At 41.7% G+C, this 24,009-nt stretch overlaps 1 protein-coding gene across 1 annotated transcript in view; it reads left to right on the top strand.

Annotated features, from left to right (window-relative positions):
• adam19a (ADAM metallopeptidase domain 19a) overlaps positions 1 to 24,009 on the top strand; it is a 148,667-nt gene extending 124,658 nt beyond the window's left edge. Inside the window, exons 16-23 of the mRNA XM_047593599.1 lie at positions 2,329 to 2,533; positions 6,716 to 6,793; positions 13,283 to 13,391; positions 15,051 to 15,192; positions 18,353 to 18,452; positions 19,721 to 19,972; positions 20,940 to 21,148; positions 23,097 to 24,009. Coding sequence (XP_047449555.1) covers positions 2,329 to 2,533; positions 6,716 to 6,793; positions 13,283 to 13,391; positions 15,051 to 15,192; positions 18,353 to 18,452; positions 19,721 to 19,972; positions 20,940 to 21,148; positions 23,097 to 23,148 — 1,147 coding nt within the window. The 3' untranslated portion in view covers positions 23,149 to 24,009. The remainder of the gene's footprint in view (positions 1 to 2,328; positions 2,534 to 6,715; positions 6,794 to 13,282; positions 13,392 to 15,050; positions 15,193 to 18,352; positions 18,453 to 19,720; positions 19,973 to 20,939; positions 21,149 to 23,096) is intronic.

Here is a 24,009-nt window from a genome sequence, read left to right as displayed (position 1 = left end):
GTTAACTAATTATGGGGGGGGGGATATGCAGGATTGTTTTAAGCACACCCACGATGGACAGCCAGTGAATCGTGTGGTTTTTATTGTATTTGTTGAAGCTGACAAAAGGGAATTGGTTTAAAGTTGAAAGATTCTGACACTCATCTCAAATCTCATTATTTTCTTTACTGGTGTTACGACCCCCGCGCACAACAAGCTCTCACAGAGGAGAATAAAACAAATTGCATTAAAAACTTGGATATGAGCCAGGCAACAGAAGTGAACCTGCCGTGCCGGTCGAAAATAACCAAAACAAGGCATTCATGGGCACCGCAGAAAAGTCCGAAAACACCACAAATCAACATGTGAAGCCACAACAGAAAGCTCACAGCTGCTGTTACAGTGGCTGGAAGCAGGAAATGAGAGAGCTTGTCAAAGCTTCCTCTGTATGGGATTAAGTTGGTTGAGCTTCTCCTGAGGGAAAGAACACAAGACACCAGGAGCTATATACACAAAAAAAAGAAATGAAATGAAATGAGCACTTTTTGCTGAGAGTATAGTCAGTTAAACTTCTGGGATCCGGTCTATTCAGCAGCAGAAGGCGTTGGTAATCAGTTTAATTAGCATCGGGTGCTCTAGAGAGGCAACAATGAGACCAGAGGAATGGGTTTACAGGTGGAGGATCATGAATACTTGACAGTTTTTGGCTTGAGGGTAACTATTGGCATCATGAGGAGAAACCTGGACCCTACAGAAGGTAAACAGGAAGTCCAACTAGTCCAGGATGGAACATGACATCAACAGGTGCCTTCTCTAGAAAAGGGTCAAGTCTTAAGAGCGTGGAGGAGATTCCAGGAGACAGGGTGGTAGTCTAGGAGATCTAGACAGTAGAAGGTCTGCAACCCATCAGCAGTACCGATATCTGCAGGATTAGGACTGGCAGAGTCTTCCAGCTTGACCTCCAGCAGGACACTGGTGTGAATGTCCAAAAAATTGGACGCCATGCGCCCTCCAGGACCCCTTACAAGGGTTTAGTACCATTTGTGATTCCAGATGCCTTAGGAATTCATCCCATCTCATCTTTCTTACCATTTAATCCTGCACTAGGGTTGCGGTGGTTGCTGGAGTCTGTCCCAGCTGGCATCGGGCGAGAGTTGGGTTCCAACCTGGACAAGTCGCCAGCCTATCGCAGGGGCCATAGGAATTATTTGTTTTAAACTTTTCAAACCAAATACTAACCTAAAACACCTGTTTCATAGAAATAAAGCATTGTTTCATTTTACACAGAGTAATTTCATTCAAATTACATTTTGTCTTCACAACATTTATCACTTTCAAGTTCTAGATCTTGAAGCTTCTGGCACAGTCGAAATGAATCGGTTCATTTTCAAACTATATTAAAGCATACTTAACTTCTCCAGCTTTAACACAATTTATTGCCCTTTATTCAAATTATTGGCAGAAAACTGAACATTCATCACCCTTTCATGGGGAATAAAAATCTTCAGTTTTGTCTCCAACACTCTGGGTTCTTTGTAATGAGATGTTGTTTTAGCTTGGCTAGCTTCATGCGCTAGCCCCGAAGGCACACAACTCATTTTAGTCTTCCCTCGCTCTTCTCATAAAAACTCGTGATAACTGACGTCATATTTTCTCAGTTTAGCTGATGCTTGTGGGCTTAGCATCAATTGAAGTGGACGTACTGAAATATCTGTACACTGTCGCAAGCAAGAAATGCTAAGCAGCGAGAAAAGCGACAGCTACAGGAGAGTGATGCCTGACAGATTTACATTTAATGAAACAGCATAACTTTAAGAATTTATTACAACTTATTTTGCGAACTCCAAAGCTATGGCTCAGAGAAATGTTGCTCTACTGAACTGTTGCTCTACCGAACTGTTGCTCTACCGGACCCTATGATCACTGTCTGTCACCGTGGAGCTTGATTAGCATTCGCCTGGACTCTTATCCGCAGACTTTCCATCGTGCCTCCACCTGAATTAAAGACTCTTTCATTCGTCTGTTTAACATTTGCCAACTGACACTCTACAGAAATAGCACTCAATAGTGCTGTTAAAACACAGGAAACTATACAGAGAAACACAGGAAGTAGATGTGGTCTGTGATGCAGTTCCAGAATATTCTACTGTCCCCAAATGACCAAAAATAACGATTTCAGCTTTTAAGGAGATCATCTGAGAGTCATGTAGTCGTCAAAGTTTTGACGAACCGCCGCACTTCTGCCAGAGCTAATAAATGGAGCCGGACTAGCGCCCTAGATATGTAAATGAGTTGCCTTTGAAAAGATTAAAGCCTCGTATTAACATGCTTGCATTTGTTTTTGTCCAGTGACGCCAAGTGTGGTAAGATCCAGTGCCACAGTGCTGCAAAGAAACCTAAAGGCACCAACGCCGTGTCCATTGACACCACCATAAGGACGGGCGGCATAGAGGTGAAGTGCCGCGGCACCTATGTCTACAGCACCCAGGACGGCCAGGGCGACCTGCCCGACCCAGGCCTCGTCATGACGGGCACCAAGTGCGGAGAAGGAAAGGTTAGTCAAAGGTTGATTAGTGGGGTTACTGTGATGTATTAATGAGCTGTGACATCAGTAAGGGTTTCTATGTTAATACCAGCTCTCAAACTCAAAGGGACTTTGACGGTGCCGTGAAATATCATAACTGTTCTCGCAGACAACACTCTTCTGTAAGAGACTCAGAACATAGACTGTATATAAAGATGGATGGTGGAACTGCTCCTCAAAAGTGAAGCCAAAGCAAGTAGAGCTCCCCCTGATGGCTGGAGGCCGCAGTATGGGTCATTAAAAAAAATAAGGATGGCTTCTGTCATTTCAGTTAGTTAATATAATGTTGATGTATGTTCAAGTATAAATTTTTTGGCTAAGTTTCATTTTAGTTAGTTATTTGATGCTATAGAAACAGGATGTGACATTATGCCGACTACCAGTTGCCATGTCAAGTGCTCTGTAAATAGCAGCTAAAAAATAAGAAAAGTTAAAACTGATGGAGGCAGAGGAGAGTATAGTATTAATTAAGCAACAACGTGAGTGGGTCTGGAGGAAGTGTGGGCGGAGCATCGATATCGTGGCTCCGCCCTAAGACTCTGGCTCTGAAGTCCCAAGATGACGCTGCCTGTATCCCCAGGAAAATAGTGTCAGTTTGGCCAATGCAAGGAAGTCGGGACACGTCGTTCATATTTATATACAGTCTATACCAGGTGGCGACAGTGCAAGACACTGTTTATGTTCACTTCTGTTCAATGGGGCCCCATACAGACCAATCTGGGGGCCGAACTAGTAACATAACAACCTGTAACAGAAGTACAAGTCCATTATGAAAATGTTTGCAATCAATGAACGTTTACAAAACATTTCATGGAAAGTTTCTTAAGGATAAAAGTGTAATGTCTGCACATTACACACTGCACACCATCTGCTGCGACACCGATTTAACCTGGCCACTTACATCCTCAGTGAAGGCAGCAAAATATGAAATCAGATCTTTTCTTCTGTGGCTCTTGAACCTTTTCTCCAAATGCAAGAGCTGTATATCTAAAGACAGTAATCGTTTGTTGGTGCTCCCACTGTTATTAGTCGCCCATATTATCCTGCTGAATAAATGATCAGGGTTTTATAACAGCCTGTTACAAAACTAAATGTCACTGGGAGCTGGGAAATCAGCGTTCTGTGTCAGGTACTCATTTAAGGCACCTCCCCTGGCTCTCAGATTCAGAGTGGAATAAAAACTTCAGAGCAAGCACACCCACGGGCACAAAAAACACACAAAAATCATACAAAATAACAGCTGAATTATGCATGCGCAATGCATGCGTATGAAAATCCACATGCACGGAGCGACATCCGCGCTCCCTTCCATTCCACCGGCAATTTCAGTTTTTCTGTACGTCTATATTGCCTTTCCCTCTGCGCCGCGTTCCAGCCACTTTTCATTTTCATTCCTATTGTGCGGAGCGCTCTTAAAGGAAAAGATGGTGCCGCGTGAGAAATAAATTACAAAATAGGCGGCGGAGGGTATTGTCTACCGCCCAGGAAGACGAATCTTGAGTCATCGTTTTGAATGGGCGGTAAATGCGCACGTAGCACAAAGCATCTGCTCCTGTCACACAGGAACAGATTAAGCTCGGCTTCACTGATCAACCCGTTAGCAACGGGTGAAGCACAGAGGATGGAGCGCTAATACCAGGACTAGCATGAAGAAGACAGAAAGAAGCTTGAAGAAAAGTACTGGCTACTTCAGGTTGAAGGCTTGTACTTTAGTTGTGCACACACTGATCAGCCAAAACAACCACTGCCAGGAGCAGTAAATAACATTGACCGTCGTGTGACAATTCAATGTTCTGCTGGAAAAAGGTTTAGAAACAAGGTGTTGACTTGGCCTCCAGATTCAGTAGATCTCAAACTCATCAAAGTGTCTGTGGGATGATCCACCATAGAGGCCCCCTCCCCTCAACCCCCAGGTCCCAAAGACCCCCACAAACAACATCCTGTCACAAGGCACAAGGGCGACCTACACGGTCATAATGTTATGGCTGATCGGTGTGTATTAAAGCTAACACATGAACAGTTAAGTCGCTGTCATTGAACCATTGTTCTGGTTGCTTCGTTCAGTGTAGATTTTCTTCTCTACAAACCCGCTCGCTGCAGCTCTGACCTTTTCCCGGATACTTCGTCACTTTTGTTGACCACTGGAAACTTTTGTTGAGCTGAAATGCCGTTCTCTGTTGTTCTGTCACGCTGAGCTTTGTTACTCCTAAAAAGAAAAAAGAAAAATTCTCAGCATTTCACTCACACCCCGACTCCCGTTGGAGCTCCTCATCTCTTCTCCGTCTGATCCCTCCCCACGCTCACCTCTCACCGTCATGTCAGAGAAAGAGACGAGGAGAGGCCGGCTGATCACTTCCACCAATATCCTGAATTATTGAGGATGTAACGACGCACTCATCTCACAGTTTGACACAATTCCCGATACTGGGTTAAGATTTTTTAACAGAAATGAGCTTGCAGACAAATTATAGCTGGAAAAGATTCCTTTAATTATTTATCAGACAAACTAAACTAAACTAAACTATGCAATTAATGCATATTTAAAAAAACAAAAAAACATATATTTAGATATATAAAAACTACAAATTATATTTTCTCTTTAACAAATTTAAGAGAATCCCTTTATATTTTTTACTGAGGTTGCGCAAAATGTGCAATAGCAAAAAATAACTGAATGAACAATACAAAGAAACAAAATCTCTTCAAATAAACAAGCTAAGTCCTGCAGGTTTACCACCTAGTTTGGGATTTTTTTGTTTGTTTGTTTGTTTGTTTGTTTTGGAAGATCAGCAGCTTTTGTCTGAAAACTTGACAGTGATGTACAACACTGAATAAGTGAACTCAAAACTAGATTACGCCCTCTACTGTTTAAAAAGGACATCACGATTCATTTTCCATCAGCTGATTTGAATCTTCGCCCACTTGTATCGATTTTTAACTGTCTCCCTATGAACTATTATAATGAAAGTGCTGTTATAACAAAAACACTGGCAAATTGATGTTGCCCATGTTTTTTTCAGAATTCAAATTTTTTTTCCCTCAGAATTCTGGATTTTTTCTTAGAATTATGATTTTAATCTCAGAATTATGACTTTATTTCTCAGAATTCTGACTGGCTGCTACATATATATATATATGAATTAGTGGCTAAAATTCTGACTTTAAAAATAAGAATTCTGACATTAATCTGATTATTGTTATCATTATCATCATAACTGTAGAGAACAAGACGAGAGTAACTGATTGAATAAGTGAAAACAGAAAAAGAATAAATAACCTTCATTTAACCAGGAAATAATCCCATTGACAATCAGTATCCCTTTTGTGAGGGGGTCCTGGCCAAGACAGCAGCATAATGGGTCAATATATAGTACACAATAGGAAAAAACAACAACAAAACATAATAAACAGTTAAAACAGCAAAACACATCACTACATATTGATCACCAGCTGCGTTCACCATGTCCATTCAAATGGGCCTTAATCATAGCTTTTAGCTTTAAATTCTGCCGTACTAGAAGGTTTGATGTAAATCTGTAATTTACACCAGGACACGCATGCAAACACTTCAAAGGCACTTTCACCAAACACAGTCCACGCGTGACGAACGGCGTTCATTATCTGTCCATTGATGCCAAAGGCTCCAGCTTCTGGACGTGACTTTGGGAATCAAAAGAGTACGTAAATAAGGAGGCAAATCACACAGGGTGGAAACTGTAGCAGTGTTCTAATTAAAGATTGCGCAGAGAAGACCAACCAACACTCTCATATGAGCTGCAGTGATGAGAACGAAAACCAGAATATTACTTTAAAGACTCAGATTCAGCATGTTGTCCAGAAACGAGCTCCATATTTTCAGGGCTGCCGTTTAAGCCGGTGCAGCACTCGATGTTCGGCGTGCGACGCACCGTAGAGACAATGCGTTTTCGTCTTAATGAGCAGCTCAGACGTTACTACGAGGCGCGTGAACAGCCAGCGGTTGATTCCAGAAGTTGATACTCGACGCCGTTTTCCCCCGATCTCCTCAGGCAGCGAGATTGTTCCAGAGCCGGAGGACGCCAACACAAGTCCGATCAAAGTGTGCACATCGCTTGTGAGCATGCGTTGTAATCTTAACCACAGTATGTGATCTTTGTGCTTGTGTTGCCACAGGTGTGCAGAGAGCGCAGATGCCAAAACGCCTCTTTTACTGAGCTGGAGACTTGCATCGCACGCTGCCACAGCCATGGGGTATGTGCACACACGCACACACACAATCACACGCATTCACATGGACACACTGAGTTATGAAACACACTCAACTCACTTTGCTGCCGGGCACAGCTCCCTAATCTTATTGTCACACTGTGTCCTTGGGCTAAGGTAGCGCTTTGCAGGCCTGTCACCAAGCCTGTCGTAAAAAAAAAGGAAGGAAAATAGATGGTGGGAATACAACAGCAAGTGAAGTGATGAACTATTTATTGGAGCAGTACAAGCAAGCCGGAGGCAGATAAGGAGGAATCATGCATCGTTTATGAGCCAGTTACTCAGCTTTGGAGTGGAGTGTTTGGAGGATTAGACATTTGTTACTTTAAGAGGCGGAAGGGGTTGATTACTTGTTATAAAATTTGGGTTGGACGGTCTGAATCAGAGAATAAATGGACCTAACTTGCTGAGGGGAGGAATGCTTCACAAGCAATTCACCAAACATAAAAAAAATTGTGATTTTTTTTCAGATCCTGAGACTATAGAAAGAAAGAAAGAAAGAAAGAATCCCAAAAATGTTAAAAGAATTGGCTGCAACAAATGTATATATGGATTAGTTGCGTTAACCGTGGTGTAGCCACACTTACGTCAGGATACGACTTTGGTAACACGTCGTTTGCACAAAATAAGATCAGAGCCATTTTTTTTGCAAACCAATTAAAAAAAACTCACGAATCACGTGTCCACTACCGCTAGCTCATTGGCTAACTAGTTTCTGCAGCTCAGCGAAGGTAGTGCAGGTAGATCTCGTGTCATTGAAAAAACGCTTTAGATGCGAGGCTTTCTTTCATCTGTTGCACCTACAGAGCAAACAGCAATTCATCTTCTTCTTTTTCTTTTATTGCAACATGCCCTCAGTTCAGCGGCACACACCCACAGCCGAGCACAACATCAACAACAACTCAAGATTAGCGTCTTTCTAAAGGGACACGGCTATTTTTCTAACGATGCTGTGCAACCGTTTTTCTTCTTAGAGTAACAAAAACAAAGATGGATAGAGCTTTTAACACTGGAGCGACAATTAATATGACTTACAGTAGGGTGAATATATATATATATGTTTTATCCCTTTGAAAATATCAAAGGAAAAGTAGCCAGCAACCTAAAATAGCGTGGGCACCCCTGCTTTAGATATTACAGCTGACTATCTATCTATCTGTGCTCTGCATCTCTGCATCAATGAATAGTCAGCAACAACCTCCAGGGCTAAAATAAATAAATAAATAAATAAATGCTAATGCAGAAGTGTCTAAAGAAAAAACAGTCCCTCAAATGGCCACCTTAGGCTGTCTCTGAAAGAGGCGATCCCTGTAGACTAGTTAAAATGCCCAACTGTACAGCAGAAATAAACATGTTTACGACCTGATACAAAAATAAAGGGTTTGCCTCTGCAGCAAAATCTGCGATTCATCACAAATGAAGATGTATAAAAATATGTGGTATAAAACTGCATGTGAATGACCTGTTTCATTACACCAAAGCTTACAGTTATGCATAATTAGGCATTGCTTAGTGGGAAACATCATTTTGACCCAAGTAACTCAGCAGCAAACCTGTGATTAATGTAAATATCACACCGGACTATTATTTTGATCTTTGTTCTTGAAAGTAGTTCCCAGAAATATGAGAACAGAGATTTATTTCATCTTTTGTGTGTATAGTTCAAGTGGAAGGTACAGTTCTGGAAGGTACAGTGTACAGCAGTGTAGTGCAATATGGCAGTTGTCATTAATGTTGCACTGGTATGGTTTTTTGATAGCTTAGGGGCTTCATACTGGAGCTGCTGACATGCTGGCAGCTGATATTTTTTGTCGTCAGTGTATAATATTTCCAAAGCCACACGAAAATGAAACCTGTGTTGCTGTTTGTGCCCTTTTAGAAGTCAGTGTTTCAGTGTTCAGCTCTGTTCCCTTGCTTCTTTCTTTAGTTTTTTCACATACAAGTGAGTCTCACAAATGGAAACTATTGTGGTTGTGTTACAGCTAAATGCATAACTTTTGTCATTAGATTCTCATTTGAATTGTTTACTGGATAGAGTTACACTTAACTTTTGCTATCTCAGGTCATATATAACAACCGGCAAGTTTTTTTTTTTCACCAATCACTTTTTGGATATCCTTCAAAAATGCACATGGTTTATTGACTTGCTACCCACAGTCGCAGCCAAGCGTTGCTTCTACTTCCACAAATGAGTCGTTAGCAGATCCGAAACACACAACTCCAGACCAGAGACACTCGGGAGGAAATTGGCGAAGAGGCAAAGAGGGGAGGGGATGGAAAGAGAGATGAAGAAGGAGACACACATGCTGCAAACGTGCTATTATAGTAACACATAAATGTTAACACACGAGTAGTAAGAGAGAGGAAATTAGATATAAAGTAGAGGATAGGTGCTCAGTATGTGAGAGGAAAGTAGAGGATAGGTTCTCAGTTCGAGAGAATAAAGTAGAGGATAGGTGATCAGTATGAGAGAGGAAAGTAGAGGATAGGTGATCAGTATGAGAGAGGAAAGTAGAGGATAGGTGCTCAGTGCAGGAGAAGAAAGTAGGGCATAGGTGCTCAGTATGAGAGAGGAAAGTAGAGGATAGGTTCTCAGTTCGAGAGAATAAAGTAGAGGATAGGTGCTCAGTGTGAGAGAAGAAAGTAGAGGATAGGTGCTCAGTTCGAGAGAAGAAAGTAGAGGATAGGTGCTGAGTTCGAGAGAAGGAAGTAGAGGATAGGTGCTCACGTTTTCTCTGGGTAATATTAAAAAGCTTGCAAGCTTCAACTGAATAATTTTGCCAGTGACTGGTATTTCACAGGGTATCAACAGCTTAAGTGTTGGTAAGTGTGGTGTTAAGTATAAAAACAATAATAATTATATACATCAACTAAAAATATACTGTGAGACTGTGAGACTAACGTCAAAAAGCCAGGATCCATTTAAAAATGTGAGTTTTATTTAAGAGCAGACTCATACATACAGTGTGTGTCTAACATATGTCTCCCTAGCATGGCCTAGTTTAGGTTCTGAAGTGCTCAGAGGCTCATTTTGACCCTGAGCTTTTGAAGCAAACCCAGCCTCTGCTGAAATTTCACACCTCTGATGTCTCCACTCCGCAGTCTCTGTTAACCCCATGTACTGTATAAAGAATGAGCTGAACGCTCGCCAAGCATTGTTATTTGATAAGGATTCCGAATATCATAAACAAGTCGAATAACTCCGAAGATATCTTATCCTCCTTTAATGCCCTCTTCACTTTGTTGTTTTATGCGGTTGGTGCCCTTTCTCTACCCCCTTTTAAGATGATAAAAGAAACAGCTGTGAGTCAGGATTATTCTAAATAGATAGTTCTGTCTGCTGCCTCCCACCTTAAGGCCTCCTCTTGGTGGTGTTTTTTTTGTTTTTTTTTTAATTTAGCATTATTGTTTGTTTTGTTGATCTTCAGGTTTTTGGTGTCTTCATGCATATAAACAGGACTAATGTGCAGAGGGTGGGGGGTACCACTCACTTTTTGGACCACTGCTGGCTTTTGAGAAACTTGCACTGAGATTTTGATTAAAGAAGCGCAAAACATTTTAGAAGTGGTGGAGGCTTAACAGGCTGAAGGATATGGCATTTTGATTTCATGCAGATTTACCCTTCTTATCTTGATATTGCAATCCCTAAATATACTCTGAAGAACAACACGATAAGCAACAATAGGCCACGCAGAATCTGAAAGAAAAGGAGTGATAAAATTCAGCACAACTGGGCGCCCTTCATGACGGCCGAGTGCTAATGGAGTAAATAGGTATGTTAATCACTGATAGGATAATTAGATCTAAGTGTAATTGGAGCATGGCGGCATTTTCTCATTTATTTAGCGGTGGTGAATTAGTTGTCGGCTACGAGATGTCTGGAGATATTAATCAATTTGTTTTGTTTTTTTCTCCACAAGTTTAAGACAAGTCTACAAAAACTCTTAGAGGTAATTTATTGCCAAATGTAGTGATGTTGGTGGGGGTATGGCTCTGGTATGAGTCTCAGAGGTGGCTGATTACTGGTCGTTATCCACTGATCTGTTTTGGGCGTAATGACTTCAGTTATTATTCTCAGAGCAGAGACGGCATGAAACAGAATGATCCACCACACACAAAAAAATAAATAAACAGCATGTGTCAGGCTCTGTCCGTAATTTTGTAATGGTGAATGAGTCTAAATTGTGTGATATTCACGGGCCTCTGACGCTGTTGCTATGTGAATCACAGCGGTAGTGAATTAACAAATAAAAAATCTTTCCCAGTTTGAGACAAAACACAACAACATTCACGCACAAATGTGTCAGAATTTAGATGGTTTAGAAGTAATCATGGATGGGATGTAATTAGTGGTGCACAATTTTAAGCTTGATGGCTTGAGTGTTTCTTGGTACGTTGCACCTTGAGAGTGAGTTTATGTGCGCATCAAAAAACCTTATTTTTGTCATTTATTTCTAAATCATTTCAGTTTCATACTTCATGCATCGTTTTCTGTGAGAAAAAAAGAGACTTTTATTTACGCAACAAGTGAGTGGTGCCTAAAGTAATGTCTTACACTGTTTTTGATTTGATTTGATCTGGGGCATACTCAAAGACCATTCATTCATTTTGTTGTTTGGATAATTTTAATTAAGACTTGTTGCATTTTATAAATAGAGCCAAAGTCAACGACATCTGCTGCAAAGTGATGCTGTCTAAAATCAATGAGTGTTACAGCTAAAAGAGATGTGTCATGGTAATATTGCCTCATTTTCTGATAATTAAGCTGTGATGGTGTTATTAGCCTACTTTAATACTTGTCACTCTACTTGCTCTTACAACCGTAACCATAACCTTCCATAAAGTCCTAGTAGCATGTAAGCACTTAGCGAGACTCATACATACAGATTAAAGTGGCTGGAATGGTGAGAAATTAATACAGGTGTGCATACAGAGCATTTGAAACCTTGACACTGTAATAGCTATGCAGGGATGTGGATAACCAGGATCCTGAGAGAAAACTGAGACGCTAACGTGCGTTTCCTAGTGCGTCGTCCTTAAACATTCACGTCAAGGATTCCCTTGAAGGATTAATTAAGTATTCTGATTCTGGCTCTGGGAGTGTGAGCATCAGCTCCCATGAAGCACAATATGATGTTGACTAGGATCAAGGGCATGTTAAAGACCCACAATGAGAGCTGGTTATTAAACAGCTCTCAGAGTTGTAGTTAGTTATTAGAGGCAACCATCACATCCGTATCCTGCATCTGTATATCATAACAGTTGCTAATGTAACTAAGAGAAAATGACCCAAGTTTTCCCGCTTTGTGAAGTTGACTGAAGGGGTTACTCTTATTATTTTGACTGTAGCCTCATGTTGCATTTATGGTGCAAATGGTCATATCAGTAGTGACCGGTGGAAGTTGAAAGGGTGTTGTTGTTGGTCCGTTGTTCATATTAATTAGTTGTTCGTCAAGGTTATGACCTGATTACCCCACTAGGGGGCCCTGTGGCCGAAATGAGATGTGAAGATGAGCTGTGAGGTCGTCTGTGTACTTCTGCACGGCCGTCTTTCTGAGGACCATGTTGAGTTTTACACTAATTACGTTTTTTCAAAGTGAGGACATTTTGCCTGGTCCTCACTTCTCACAAAGATAGTTACACAAACGTGTGTTTGTGTGTGTGTTTGTGTTCTAGTATGGCTATCTTTCTGAGGACCAGTTTCAGTTTTACACCACCAGAGTAAGGACACGTCTGCAAAGTGAGGACATTTTGGCCGGTCCTCACTGTTTGAAGGTTAAGACTTGGTTTTAGGGTAAAAGTTACCATTTGGTTATGGTTATGATAACATTAAGGCACTTAGGGTAGAAGGCTAGGGAATGTATTATGTCAATGAATGTCCTTTCAAAGATAGTGATACAGCCTTGTGTGTTTTCCCTTTAAGAACTAGATGCATTGAGCGCCCACTGCAGCCTGCACATGACAGCTTCATTATACTGTAACTTGCCTTGAGCCAGTGAAATAAGTCAGTGTTCCTATATTGCCTTAATGTACACCCCAGGTTCGGTGTGTTTCTATTTTTTTCCCTCTTAACACATTTAATCAAATTAGGAACTATCTGCCATAACATGAACCTGGACCCCACGGGCCACCTTGATGACTCAGGGGCCTCAGTTACATATTTTCTTTAGAAATAAATTTAACCCTGGCGCAAGTTATTACCTCTGCACACAGATAATGGGAACACCTTTGCAAATGGGATGTGTCATTTATTATATTGTCGGCGTGCTGCAGTCTGTTCTATTTATATGGTGAATGTCTAAAGGTAAAAATGATCCCACTGAGAAAACAAATCCCATTAAATGCATGTAGTAAACAAGGCATTAGTGCTTTTAATTTGACAGGTACACCTCCAGGCACAACGCAAGATTATGAAGAGACCGAACAGCACATCACATTAACAAGTTGTCGATGTGTGTGTGTGTTTGTGTGTAGGTGTGTAACAGCAATGGGAACTGTCACTGTAATCGTGGCTGGGCACCACCCTTCTGTGAGAAACCAGGACTCGGTGGCAGCGTGGACAGTGGACCTGTCCAGTACAACAGTGAGTACATCCACTCACATCCATGCACTTCACATAACATTACAGTACGATGACCTTTTACTTACTTACACTTCCTAGAGTCTGACCTTATGCTTAACATAAACCACCAAGCCATTTATTCACATCTGGATCATAGACTGCACATAACTATGGACAACGCATCTCAACGCTATTTTCTCTGGGATACCGGGCGCACCATCTTGCGAGTTTGGAACCAGAGTCTGATCTTTACGGCCCAAGGGTCAATGACCCGACCACACTTCCTCCAGACTCACTCATGTCTTCGTTTAATTAATACTACGCTGTGCTCCACCTCCACCTTATACAACCAAATTACGCTCTTAACGGGAGTGCTTTACGGAGCAGTTGCCATGGCAACTTGCAGTCTTCACCATGTTTTGTCCTGTTTCTATAGAGTCGCATAACGAACTAAAATGAACCTCATCAGAAAAAGTTTGTTTTAGTTCGGCCCATCCACTAACATAGAGGGGGCGGAGCTTATGGCCTATACTGCAGCCTCCGGCCACCAGGGGGAGCTCTACTTGCTTCGGCTTCACTTTTGAGGAGCTGTTCCGCCATCCATCTTTATACTCTCTATGATCTGGATCAGGAGGGGGAAAATATGGAGGGAAACTAAGTTGAATGGATATGATATGATTAAAAAAAATAAATATATATTTAAAAATAAATAATTGATTTAAAAACAAAAGTGGTTTCAGGGTTCACGGCCTTTTTTGCCTTCTGAGTTTAACCCAAAACAAGAACAAGTATCACTCTGAGCCCAAATCTCAGCTCTAAAATGTAATAATTTATGTTATGGAGACTTTTATCCGCCAATAGTGAGTCCCCACAGTGTGTGTCAATAGATTTGTCTCCACGCAGCCAGTGTGACTGTCCCATTTAAGCCTGATCGGCTGGCAACGTGCCGGCCGCTAGAGCCAGCAGCATTTCTGTCATCCCTGCCAACCGGCTACGCTCTATTTGGAAAGTGCGTTGTTGCCACCAGGAAGGAGGGATTCCAGAAAAAAGAGATGAGAATGGAGATGCCACGGCAGTGACATATGAGCACACTTTCTTCCCTGTACGTGAATAATTAACGGGACATGATGAGAATGGCAATGTGAGAAAAGTAGAATACAAATTGTTAGTCAATCCGTTCCCGGTCTGTTACGATGATAGTGAAGAGGTTTTCAAAGGAACTGATTTTTTGACTCGTAGTAGTAGAGGTTTCACATAAAAAACACAAACGTCAATTTAACATACGTATTATAAGTAGTATTATACTGTTTTTCCAAAGAGGATGTGAGTAATTGTCCCCTATGATGGGACCCCTACAATGGCGCTTATCTAAATTGCCCTTAGGTTGGTCCTCACATACTTTAATAGAAACCCTGCTACCTCTAGGCCGATCGCACCCCTCAAATTTGATGCTAAAAAGAAAGAAGCCTCGGGAAGAGCAACAGGGGAGTCCGGGTCAGAGAGACAAATTTACAATATGGACAAATAACTTCCAGGACCTTTCACAGAAGAGGCTCTAGTGGCCTGATTACACCTAATAATACTGTCAATTCATTCTCCACGTAACTAGGCACCAAACTTGTCTCACGGCATCGAGTGCACCTGTTAACACGTTGTGTGTCTGTATGTGTGTCTCCACAGGTCAAGTGGGTCTGGTGGTGGGGTTGTTGTTTGCCTTCCTGGTGCTGCTGCCTGCGGTGCTGCTCGTCTTCTACTGCTACAGGATAAAGACCTCCTACTATCACAAGTGGCTGTCCCAGAGAGAGAAGAACAAGATCAACAAGTAATGATGCATCTGTCTAGATCCATTTCTTTCTTCTTAGACAACACACAGACACACACACACACACACTGGTAGTAGCAGTAGTTGTAGTAGTAGAGGGATTACTGTACAGTAGCACAGAACAAAAAGGGAAATCATAAGTTTATAATGTTTTCATACAGTTAAAATGAGAGGTGGCTAAGTATAAGGGAAACCCTGCAACACAATTTTTTCCAAAAATGCAAAAAAGTATCTGTTTGCTGGTAAAAAGTAATTATAATAGTAAAAAGATGTTCAGGGCGTCTAGTAAGTTCCCGTCTGTTCTTAACCCGAGACCTGAGCTTTTATTTGGTATGTGTTTTTAATTTCTCCAAGGTAATTTGGGATCAGTAGGACCTAAGACATATAAAAACTATGCATCAACTTTGTATAGGAAGTAGTATTTTTTGAATTTTTTTTTTTTTTTTTTAAAAGTCACCAATGTGAGCTGTGTAAAGACAGAACAATGTCCATTGTTGCTCCGTGAAACAGCCTCATAGAATAATGAGAGTTGTAAAATATAATTAAATAGATCAGTACAGTGTATAATGCAACATTTGTTTGTAACTGGTGGAGGTAGAGCAGAGGTCACTGGAGTCTGGAGGAAGTGTGGATGGGTCATCCATATTTATATACAGTCTATGCTCCAAACCCATAGAGGTTTTTTTATTATTATTACAACATAATTAAAAATGAATCACAGAATAAAACAAAAAAAGAAAAGTGTTTGCACAGTTTGGCCTTCAAAGTACAACAAGCTGTCTCAGCCTTAGAGTTTGTGCAGTAGATCATATGATTTAACAGTGAACATTATTTGCCGGTCAGCTGCTTGTCAACAGTTAGCTGCTTCGATACACAAAGCGTGTACTGTTCACAACATACAACAAAAATCCCCCACGTAGCCCGTCTTCGCCGCTTGATTCCTATTCCAGGCCTCACCGTACGTTTTTTAAAGAAATACGCAGCGGAGCGTTCACAGACCCATGACGGCACACGAAAAGTGGAAGAAAGAGGATATGAAGCATTCGGTGGAATAAAATAGTTCGGGAAATGAGAAAAAGGAGGAAAGTAAATGGTCAAATTGAGGGAAGCGATCCCTGCAGATCAACACATACGCTGGAACTTCCCGTGTCTTTGGAAGCATATTCTTGTGCAGCTCGACTCCCCCTCCCTCCGTCAGGGCCCAACAAAAGCCATGTCCTCATGAACCCCTTTCCTTTATGAGCTCTGCTTTGTTCCTCTCTCGCGGGGCTAGCTTTGTCGCTGGTTGTATTAGTGCTTTTGAACGTACTCGAGTCTTTTTACAGTGATTTACAGAACAGAAATGTGCCTGGACGTCATCCAGCTCCGTGGCAGCCTTTTAAAAGAGCTGACCTCTTCCAAATGAAGACGGAGCGAAAGGCTAAGTACAAGTGATATCGGGCCTCAGCAGGATTTTATGGTAACTGCTGCTAAAGGGAAACAGAGGGGAAACAACAGGATGAATGGCTGGTGATAGGGAAAATTGAGCCGCTTCAAAGAATGAGAGCCTGGACGGCACTGAATGAAAACCTCTGCTTTTTTTTATTTTTTTTTTTTTTTAAGGTTTTGTTCAGCAGCCAATAGTTTGGGTTCATTTACAGTTCAGCATTGGCACCGTGCGTGGTTCCAGCTGATTATGGGCCTCTCTAAGCAAATATACATTTACTATGCTGGAAAACGTCTAATCAGCTAAGAGCCTCCAGTATAGACTGTACTTCCCCCAAGTTATCAGTTATCTAAAGCTTAATTCAATCCAAAGCAACAGCGCTGCAGTAAATCCTTCCTCCGCGGGGAAGCTGCTGCTACAGAGACTCACTGATCAGGCATAACATTATGACCAATGTTGTGTAGGTCTCCATTGTGCCTCCAAACCAGTTGTGACTCATCAGAGAATGGACATGGACCTTCTGAGGTGGTGTCTGGTAACAGGATGTTGTTAGGGTCATTATGTTGGATCATCCCACAGGTTTGGGATCTAGTGAATCTGGAGGCCAGGTCTTGTGCTGCTCTTCATCTTTTGTTTAGTTGTTCCTTAAGCGGAGTCATTGCTATGGGGTGGAGGTGTCTGGTCTGGTCTAGGTGGGAGGTGCTAATATACTAATCTTAGAACTAACATGAAGGAGAAAGAAACGCTTGAAAATAGCCAAGAACACTTCAGTTTAAAGGTTTGTATCGTGGTTTGTTGGGAAGTTTAGCGATTATGCATGCACCGATCAAGCAGAACATTATGACCACTGACAGCAGAAGTAAATAACATTTGAACCATCTTGAGACAATTCATTGTTCTGCTGGGAAACTTTTAGACCTGACATTCATTCATGTAGATGTTGCTTAGACATGTAGCACCCACCTAGACCAGACCAGACACCCCCACCCCATAACAATGACTGTCGTCTAACCCTACGCAGCAGGATGCAGAAACCTGAACCAAACCAAGCATGTGGTAAATGTAAAACACGTGTTCCTCTTGGTTCTGACTCAGATGGAACCACTAATAGAGACATCTTGACCGTCTTGGGTCGTTCAGTGCTCACATCACCAGAGCCCATTAATGGCACAGCAACTAATTCCTGTTCATCTGCAGCCTCGGGTGCATCTTGATTTGCAGAGTCGATATCAAATGAATTACTGCCTTAAACCCGGAGCCCAGGTGACAATAAGCTAATAAAAGCAGACAGCAGTGTTCTTCTTCACTGTGTCTGTATTTAGTCATTGGACGCTAACCTGCACCCTTGTACTGAACCTTTTGACTCATTCTCAGGAATAAAATAAAAAAATCTATCCTTTAAAAACAATGAACTATTTATTATACAATAATGTTTTACTCAGAGTATCTCATTTACTAAAGAGCCGCTGAGGGACTCATCCCCTCCTTGGAAAACCTCATCAGAAAACATCTCTCCAGACTCCAGACAGGCTGAAACACTTGGTTTATCCTTCACCTCCACATTTCCTCTCACGCCATGCTGGAAGATAAACCTTTTGTTGACTTCTCCTCTGTCCCTCTCCCCTCCTGCGGCCATAAAATCAATGCCCAGATTGAGAGGAGTGATGGAGCAGGACAGTCTCCAGGCGTCATGGCTTCGGCTTATTATCTGTCTGTCCTCATTTCTCTGCTCAGGACGGAGGCATCTGCGGATAAGGGCAAGAACGGGCACCTGAATCCTGCCTTTCACCTGAAGGTGGTCGGACCAATCAACAAAGCTAGTGGCCTCAAGGGGGTGAGTGGAGTGTTTGCCTGTCGTGGTACTGAATGGACAAAAAGGGAAGAGAGGGAGCAAATAGGAGTGAGGAGATGATTTCTTTTATTATTTATTTATTTTATTTTCCTCTCACTACGGTTCAGTTAATAACAGGCTGTCCATGAAGTTGACCTTCACATTAAATGGGTTCATTTTACAGCAGCTTGTTATATTATAGTGCGACCACTTACAGTACGTCCCCTCTCCACAGTTTACTGCGCCTTAAGTACAACTTCATCATGCTGTTATTCCCTTGTTTTTCATGACATTTATTTAATTGGAAAGGTTAGGAAGTCGGGGTTAAAGTACATTTGTCACTGGTAAGTGGAGAAACAAGAAAGAAAGAAAGAAAGAAAGAAGGGTGATTGGATTTATGTACTGTGTTATCTTTTATGCACAGGATTTTCATGAATGTTTGTAAATTGATTTATAAATGAATTAACAATCACCTCCACGATACGATACGATGCCAAACGATATGATACGATACGACATGACAGGACACAATAGGAGCAAATGCGATATAACAGGACACAGTATGGTACGACAAGCCCACAATACGTTACGACAGGACACAATACAATTTGATATGAGAGGACATGATACAATATGATACAATACAATATGACAGGACACGATACAGTACGATAGGATACGTCAGGACACGATTATCCTTTATCTTTGCCACAAAGTGGGTAAGTTTACAGCATTGAAGCAGAGCACAGTTTAAAGGACAGTGCACATAGGAGATAGTAAACATTGAACAAGTACAGAATTAAATACAATAGAAGTTGTACCTATGGATATTGTACACAAAAGAGTTTAAGATTTGTAAATACAAGTTATTGCACAGATAATAGACATCTTCATCTAAATACCTATCAGAGAACCCTTTTTTTTTTTTTTAGAGCAAACTTGAGCAAAGATTCTCATCTTTAGTGTCCTTGGGTCGTCAGGACCAACACATACATAAGATCTGGTGTCATCTGCATAGCAACAAAAATCCATCCTGTGTTTATAGATAACGCACCAAACACAGACAGATTAGAAACACCAAATACTTAATGGATTATTAAATACTATTACCCAAAAGTAATTAATAAAACATAAAGGAATTTAAACAGTTGAATCTAGAGATCCAGTAGATCCTCTTTGAAGATCCAACTGCGAGAAAATGAAACGGAAAACTTTCTCTTCATAGACTAAATATCTTTGACGTATGTTTATCGTCTTTACTCTCATCGCAGCTTCCTCACACCAGCAAAGAGGTCCTGCCTCTCAGACCGGGCCCAGTGACAAATGGCACCCAGCCAGTCAACATTGTTAGACCTCTGAGACCCGCTTCGTCTCCCAAGGCTGGTCCCCGGGATATCAAGGTGGTACGACCGCCTCTGCCAGCTGGCAAGCCACCGGCAGCACCACACAAGTCCCCCCCGACCCCACAGAGGCTCACTCCACCCAAGAAACCTCTGCCCCTAAACCCGACGAGATCTCCACTGGTAAGGCATTATCTGCCCTTTGAAACCGATACCGTAGAATATTTAACCTCTCGCCTACAGGTGGTACGCAGGCCAGAAGAGACTTGACTAATGTGAAGCAACGTCTTGGCGGGAATCCACAAAGGAAACCTATAATTACCTCCTTTCAAACTGAGATTTGATGATGTTCAGAGTGGGGAGACTGATGACTGTGCTGCTCAATAGCCATCTCCATTAAGTGGCTAGCATCTCAATATAAATCACAACTCCTGTCTTATTCTAATATCTTCGTTCATTAATTTTGGTAACATCTGCTGCCAGGCTGCTGGTCTCAATCCCCGTTTCCTTGACCCCAATGCCTGATGGCTTCATTAAAACAGAGCTCGAGCTCTCACAGAGTTTCATCTCAAAGCTTTCCAGCGTTTCTGACGTTGGTGCAAACATTTTTCCGTAAAATTTGCAAAATCAGTCCCACAGTTCTTCTTCCATTCCCAGATCATGAGATTCTTGGAGATCTTGCCTTAGAATTGTCACTGTTTTTTGCAGTTTACTTTAGTGAAGAAGTACTTTACTTCAGTACACATGTAGCTCATTGTGTATAATCTCAATAGTGTCAGAGCTCAGCACAGCTAAATGCGAGGGTGTGTTAAAAAAAAACACAAGACATTTGTATGGCTTTCTGTGTAGGAGTATGTTGAATTAAATGAAATAAAACAAAAAAAGTAAAATTAATTAAATTCAAATAAAACACAATACAGTACACCATATATATATATACAATACAAGTAAATGTGAAATGCCTTTAAATAAGATCAGATGTTTAATGTATTTTTTATTGCTTGTTTTTTGTTGATTCTTTTAAGAAAACTAAAGCAGTTTAAGAGACAAACTGGATCTTGATCAGTCTGGTCTGGGGTTCTCCAGGATGTTCACAGATTTAGTGTTTGGCACCGCGTTTTTAACGCCCAGTCTGATCTCCGTCTTGTAGTTGGTGTCAGATCGGCGGCCCGGACCATCAGCCTTCCCGCCTCAGAGGCCCCTCCCCCTCAGCCCGGCGAGAGCAGCCTGTCTCGGGGCGAGTCCGGCTCGGACCCCGGTCTCCAAACCTTCTGCGGGCCTGCTGGTCATGATGCCCCCGGCAGTAGGGCCCAAACCTGTGGGCAAAGTCACAGCCATCCCCCCTCTCAGAGCTTTCAGGTGAGGAAACACACAGCGCTGACCTGCGCTGATCCTTTGTGCATGGACACATTTTTTGTTCTTTTAGCTGTTCATCAAAACATATTACAGTTATATAGTGAATTTGGGCTGGAAGTATTCACATTCAAATTGGAGAAGAGTCAAACAAAACAAATGCCCCAAAAGTAATCGGACACGTGGCTCAAAAATGGTTTTACTGAAAGATATAAGATATTCTTTCACTTGATAAAAGGAGTTGTTGAGCTCTCAGTACGTATGAAAGATGATTATGGATGATCCCAGAGAATGGACATGGACCTTTTGAGGGTGTCCTGTGGTGTCTAGCAACAAACTGCTGTTAGTGGGGAGTCTTTGGGTCCTTTCTTTATCTGGAGTTGTCCAGCAGTTTACAATAGCTTTGCGTTAATTTAAGCGGGAGCCGGCTGTAATAGTTTGTGTAGTATCTGTGTGTGCGTGGTAACGGCCATCTTCATCACTTAGAAATGAAAACTGGGAGTTGTTGAGATCGTTGATATTTGTTGCAAGAGGCAATCCGGTCCTTTTTCTGGAGTTAGCATAATTGAACCGTTGCCATTACTGCTGCTTCCTTACGAAGTGTCAGGGGACAAAACTAAACAGAACCTTTTTAATCCATCCATTTTTCACGTTGTCTACATTTAAACCAGAACTACTTAGGGTTACCAACCCTAACCCTAAGGTGACTAACCTTAGGGTTAAAACAACCCTAAGGTTAGGGTGACTAACCCTAAGTCTTGACCTCTGCAAACTCAATTCCTGTTGTTTTTGTTTGTTTGTTTTTTTAAACTGCAGTGGAAAGTTCACATGCTAAACAGCCTTAATGTTGTTTCTACTTTTTGTTGTCTCATTTTTGTCTTGATTGTTTTCATTTAAATGGATCTTCTGGTCTTAACTGAGTCATCATCCTCTCCTCCACCCACTCAGGGCCACTTCTTATTCTTTACAGTCTGCGTGCACAGCATGTATAAACCACATAAGAGTGTTTTCTGTCATTAAGTTGATCTTGGCTATATCGTACCCGTACTTAATAAGATCTAAAATACATTTAAAAACAAAACGTCATCAAGCAACCATTGTTTGAAAGGATTACTGGAACTATAACCCTGTTTGAAAGTTTTTTTTTTTTTTTTATGAAGCAACAATAAAAGCAGCAGGGATCATGTGTATCTGAGAGATATACTGCCTCACGATGTTCCATTTTCATTCCACGCTATTTTCTGCTCCGATCACATAAACGCTCCGAGTTTAAAAAAAAAAAAGAAACGCACAATCAATCGCCTCGGTTCTTCATCACCAATCAATTTTCATTTTCCTTTCACGTAAGCGACAGTCTAGAGGCTCGTCGTCATTTTCCTCAGATGCAGAGTCATCTTTGTTCCGTGCAGTTCATCTGAGAAAACGTAGTAAAAGTCAGGTGGGGGGGTGGAAACCCTCGAGGTGATTATTCTAAAGGTTTTACGGTTCCTCTACTCTTGCAATCTAGCAGATGGATCAAAACGTCTCCGCTCCCGGTTCTCACGCATCAGACCTTACGCTCAACAGCTGCTGGTGTACGTTCAGAGCTGTGACAAGGGAGAAGCCTCTAACAGACTTTACAGATCCCCTTCAAGAAAAAAAAAATATCCTTGTGTTCAGAAATGAAATAGAAATTCACGCATTTAAAGTAGTACAACAAGCAGTAGGAGTACAACAGCTGTTAGTTTGTGCGGATAATGCTCTGCTCTTATGGTGGCGACTACATTCCTACATGATTTACTCTCAGTAGATTGTTTTGGAGGCACAAGGGAGACATACACAATATTAGGAAGGTGGTCACAATGTTATGGCTGATCAGTGTGGAATGCCTTCCTTCCATTATTGCATTTGTTGAACCTCATGCTAGAATATCTTCTTTGTTCCCCTCCTCCTCCTCCTCCTCCTCCTCCTGCAGACCGGTACCAGGTGCCAAACCAAACACAGCCTCGCCTCCACCACGAAAATGACCCCCCTTCACCCCCACCTCTCCCCCCTCCATCCTCCCGAGGAGGCAGCGACTGGCGGCCAATTTGCACTAAAGAGACTCTGGCTGGAGAACCACGGGGCAGCCGCTCGTACCAGAGCAGGACGAACACAAAGTTCAAAACCAGAGACGCAGATAAAAAAACAAACGAGACTCGGACAAGTTCAGACTTCAGAAATAAACCTTACCCCACTTCTCTCCCTTCAATTTTGACTCACCTCCTCGTCCTCCTCCTCCTCCTCCTCCCAGCGTGCCAACATTAACCACGACGACGCGGTTTTGCACGGAGGCCTTGCAGACTGAGACAAGTGTTATCGCTGGGGGACGGTCACATTTGCCAAAATCTTAATTTGTTTTTTTAAGAATTATTATTATTATTTTTTTTGTTTTTATTTTTGTTTTTTAATCTGTTAATGCTGTCTGTGTATAAAAAAAAAATGCATTTTTGTAATGACTGGTATTTTGTTTACAATTTGTTTCACGTCATGTTTTTATGATTTGTGTTATGTGCCAAAGAAGTCTCTTCACAGCCGGGGTGTGTCCGGGCCGCTTGAAAAGAGCCACCTCCTTCACGTCTTTAGGTTTTTTTTTATAATTTATTCTGATAAATGAGGAATGTCTAAAAGTACAAAAACTAGAGCTACAGATGCAGGAGAGGGTGGAAGGGAGGGGAGGGGGGAGTCAGCCACGCAGCAGCTTCTCATCGACACTGTTTACACGGTGGAGGACTTGACGGACGCTTCGGGCTTGCAGGACACACCCCGGTCGCTCATGTTGATTTGAATGTCTTTTACTGTGCGCTATGACTTTTGAATGGGTACATAAAATATTTTTACAAAATTAA

The sequence above is a fragment of the Mugil cephalus genome, chromosome 1, assembly GCF_022458985.1.
Source record: "Mugil cephalus isolate CIBA_MC_2020 chromosome 1, CIBA_Mcephalus_1.1, whole genome shotgun sequence".
Taxonomy (NCBI): Eukaryota; Metazoa; Chordata; class Actinopteri; order Mugiliformes; family Mugilidae; genus Mugil; species Mugil cephalus.
The sequence above is the reverse complement of the archived record's forward strand: the minus strand, read 5'-3'. Positions and strand labels throughout refer to the sequence as shown.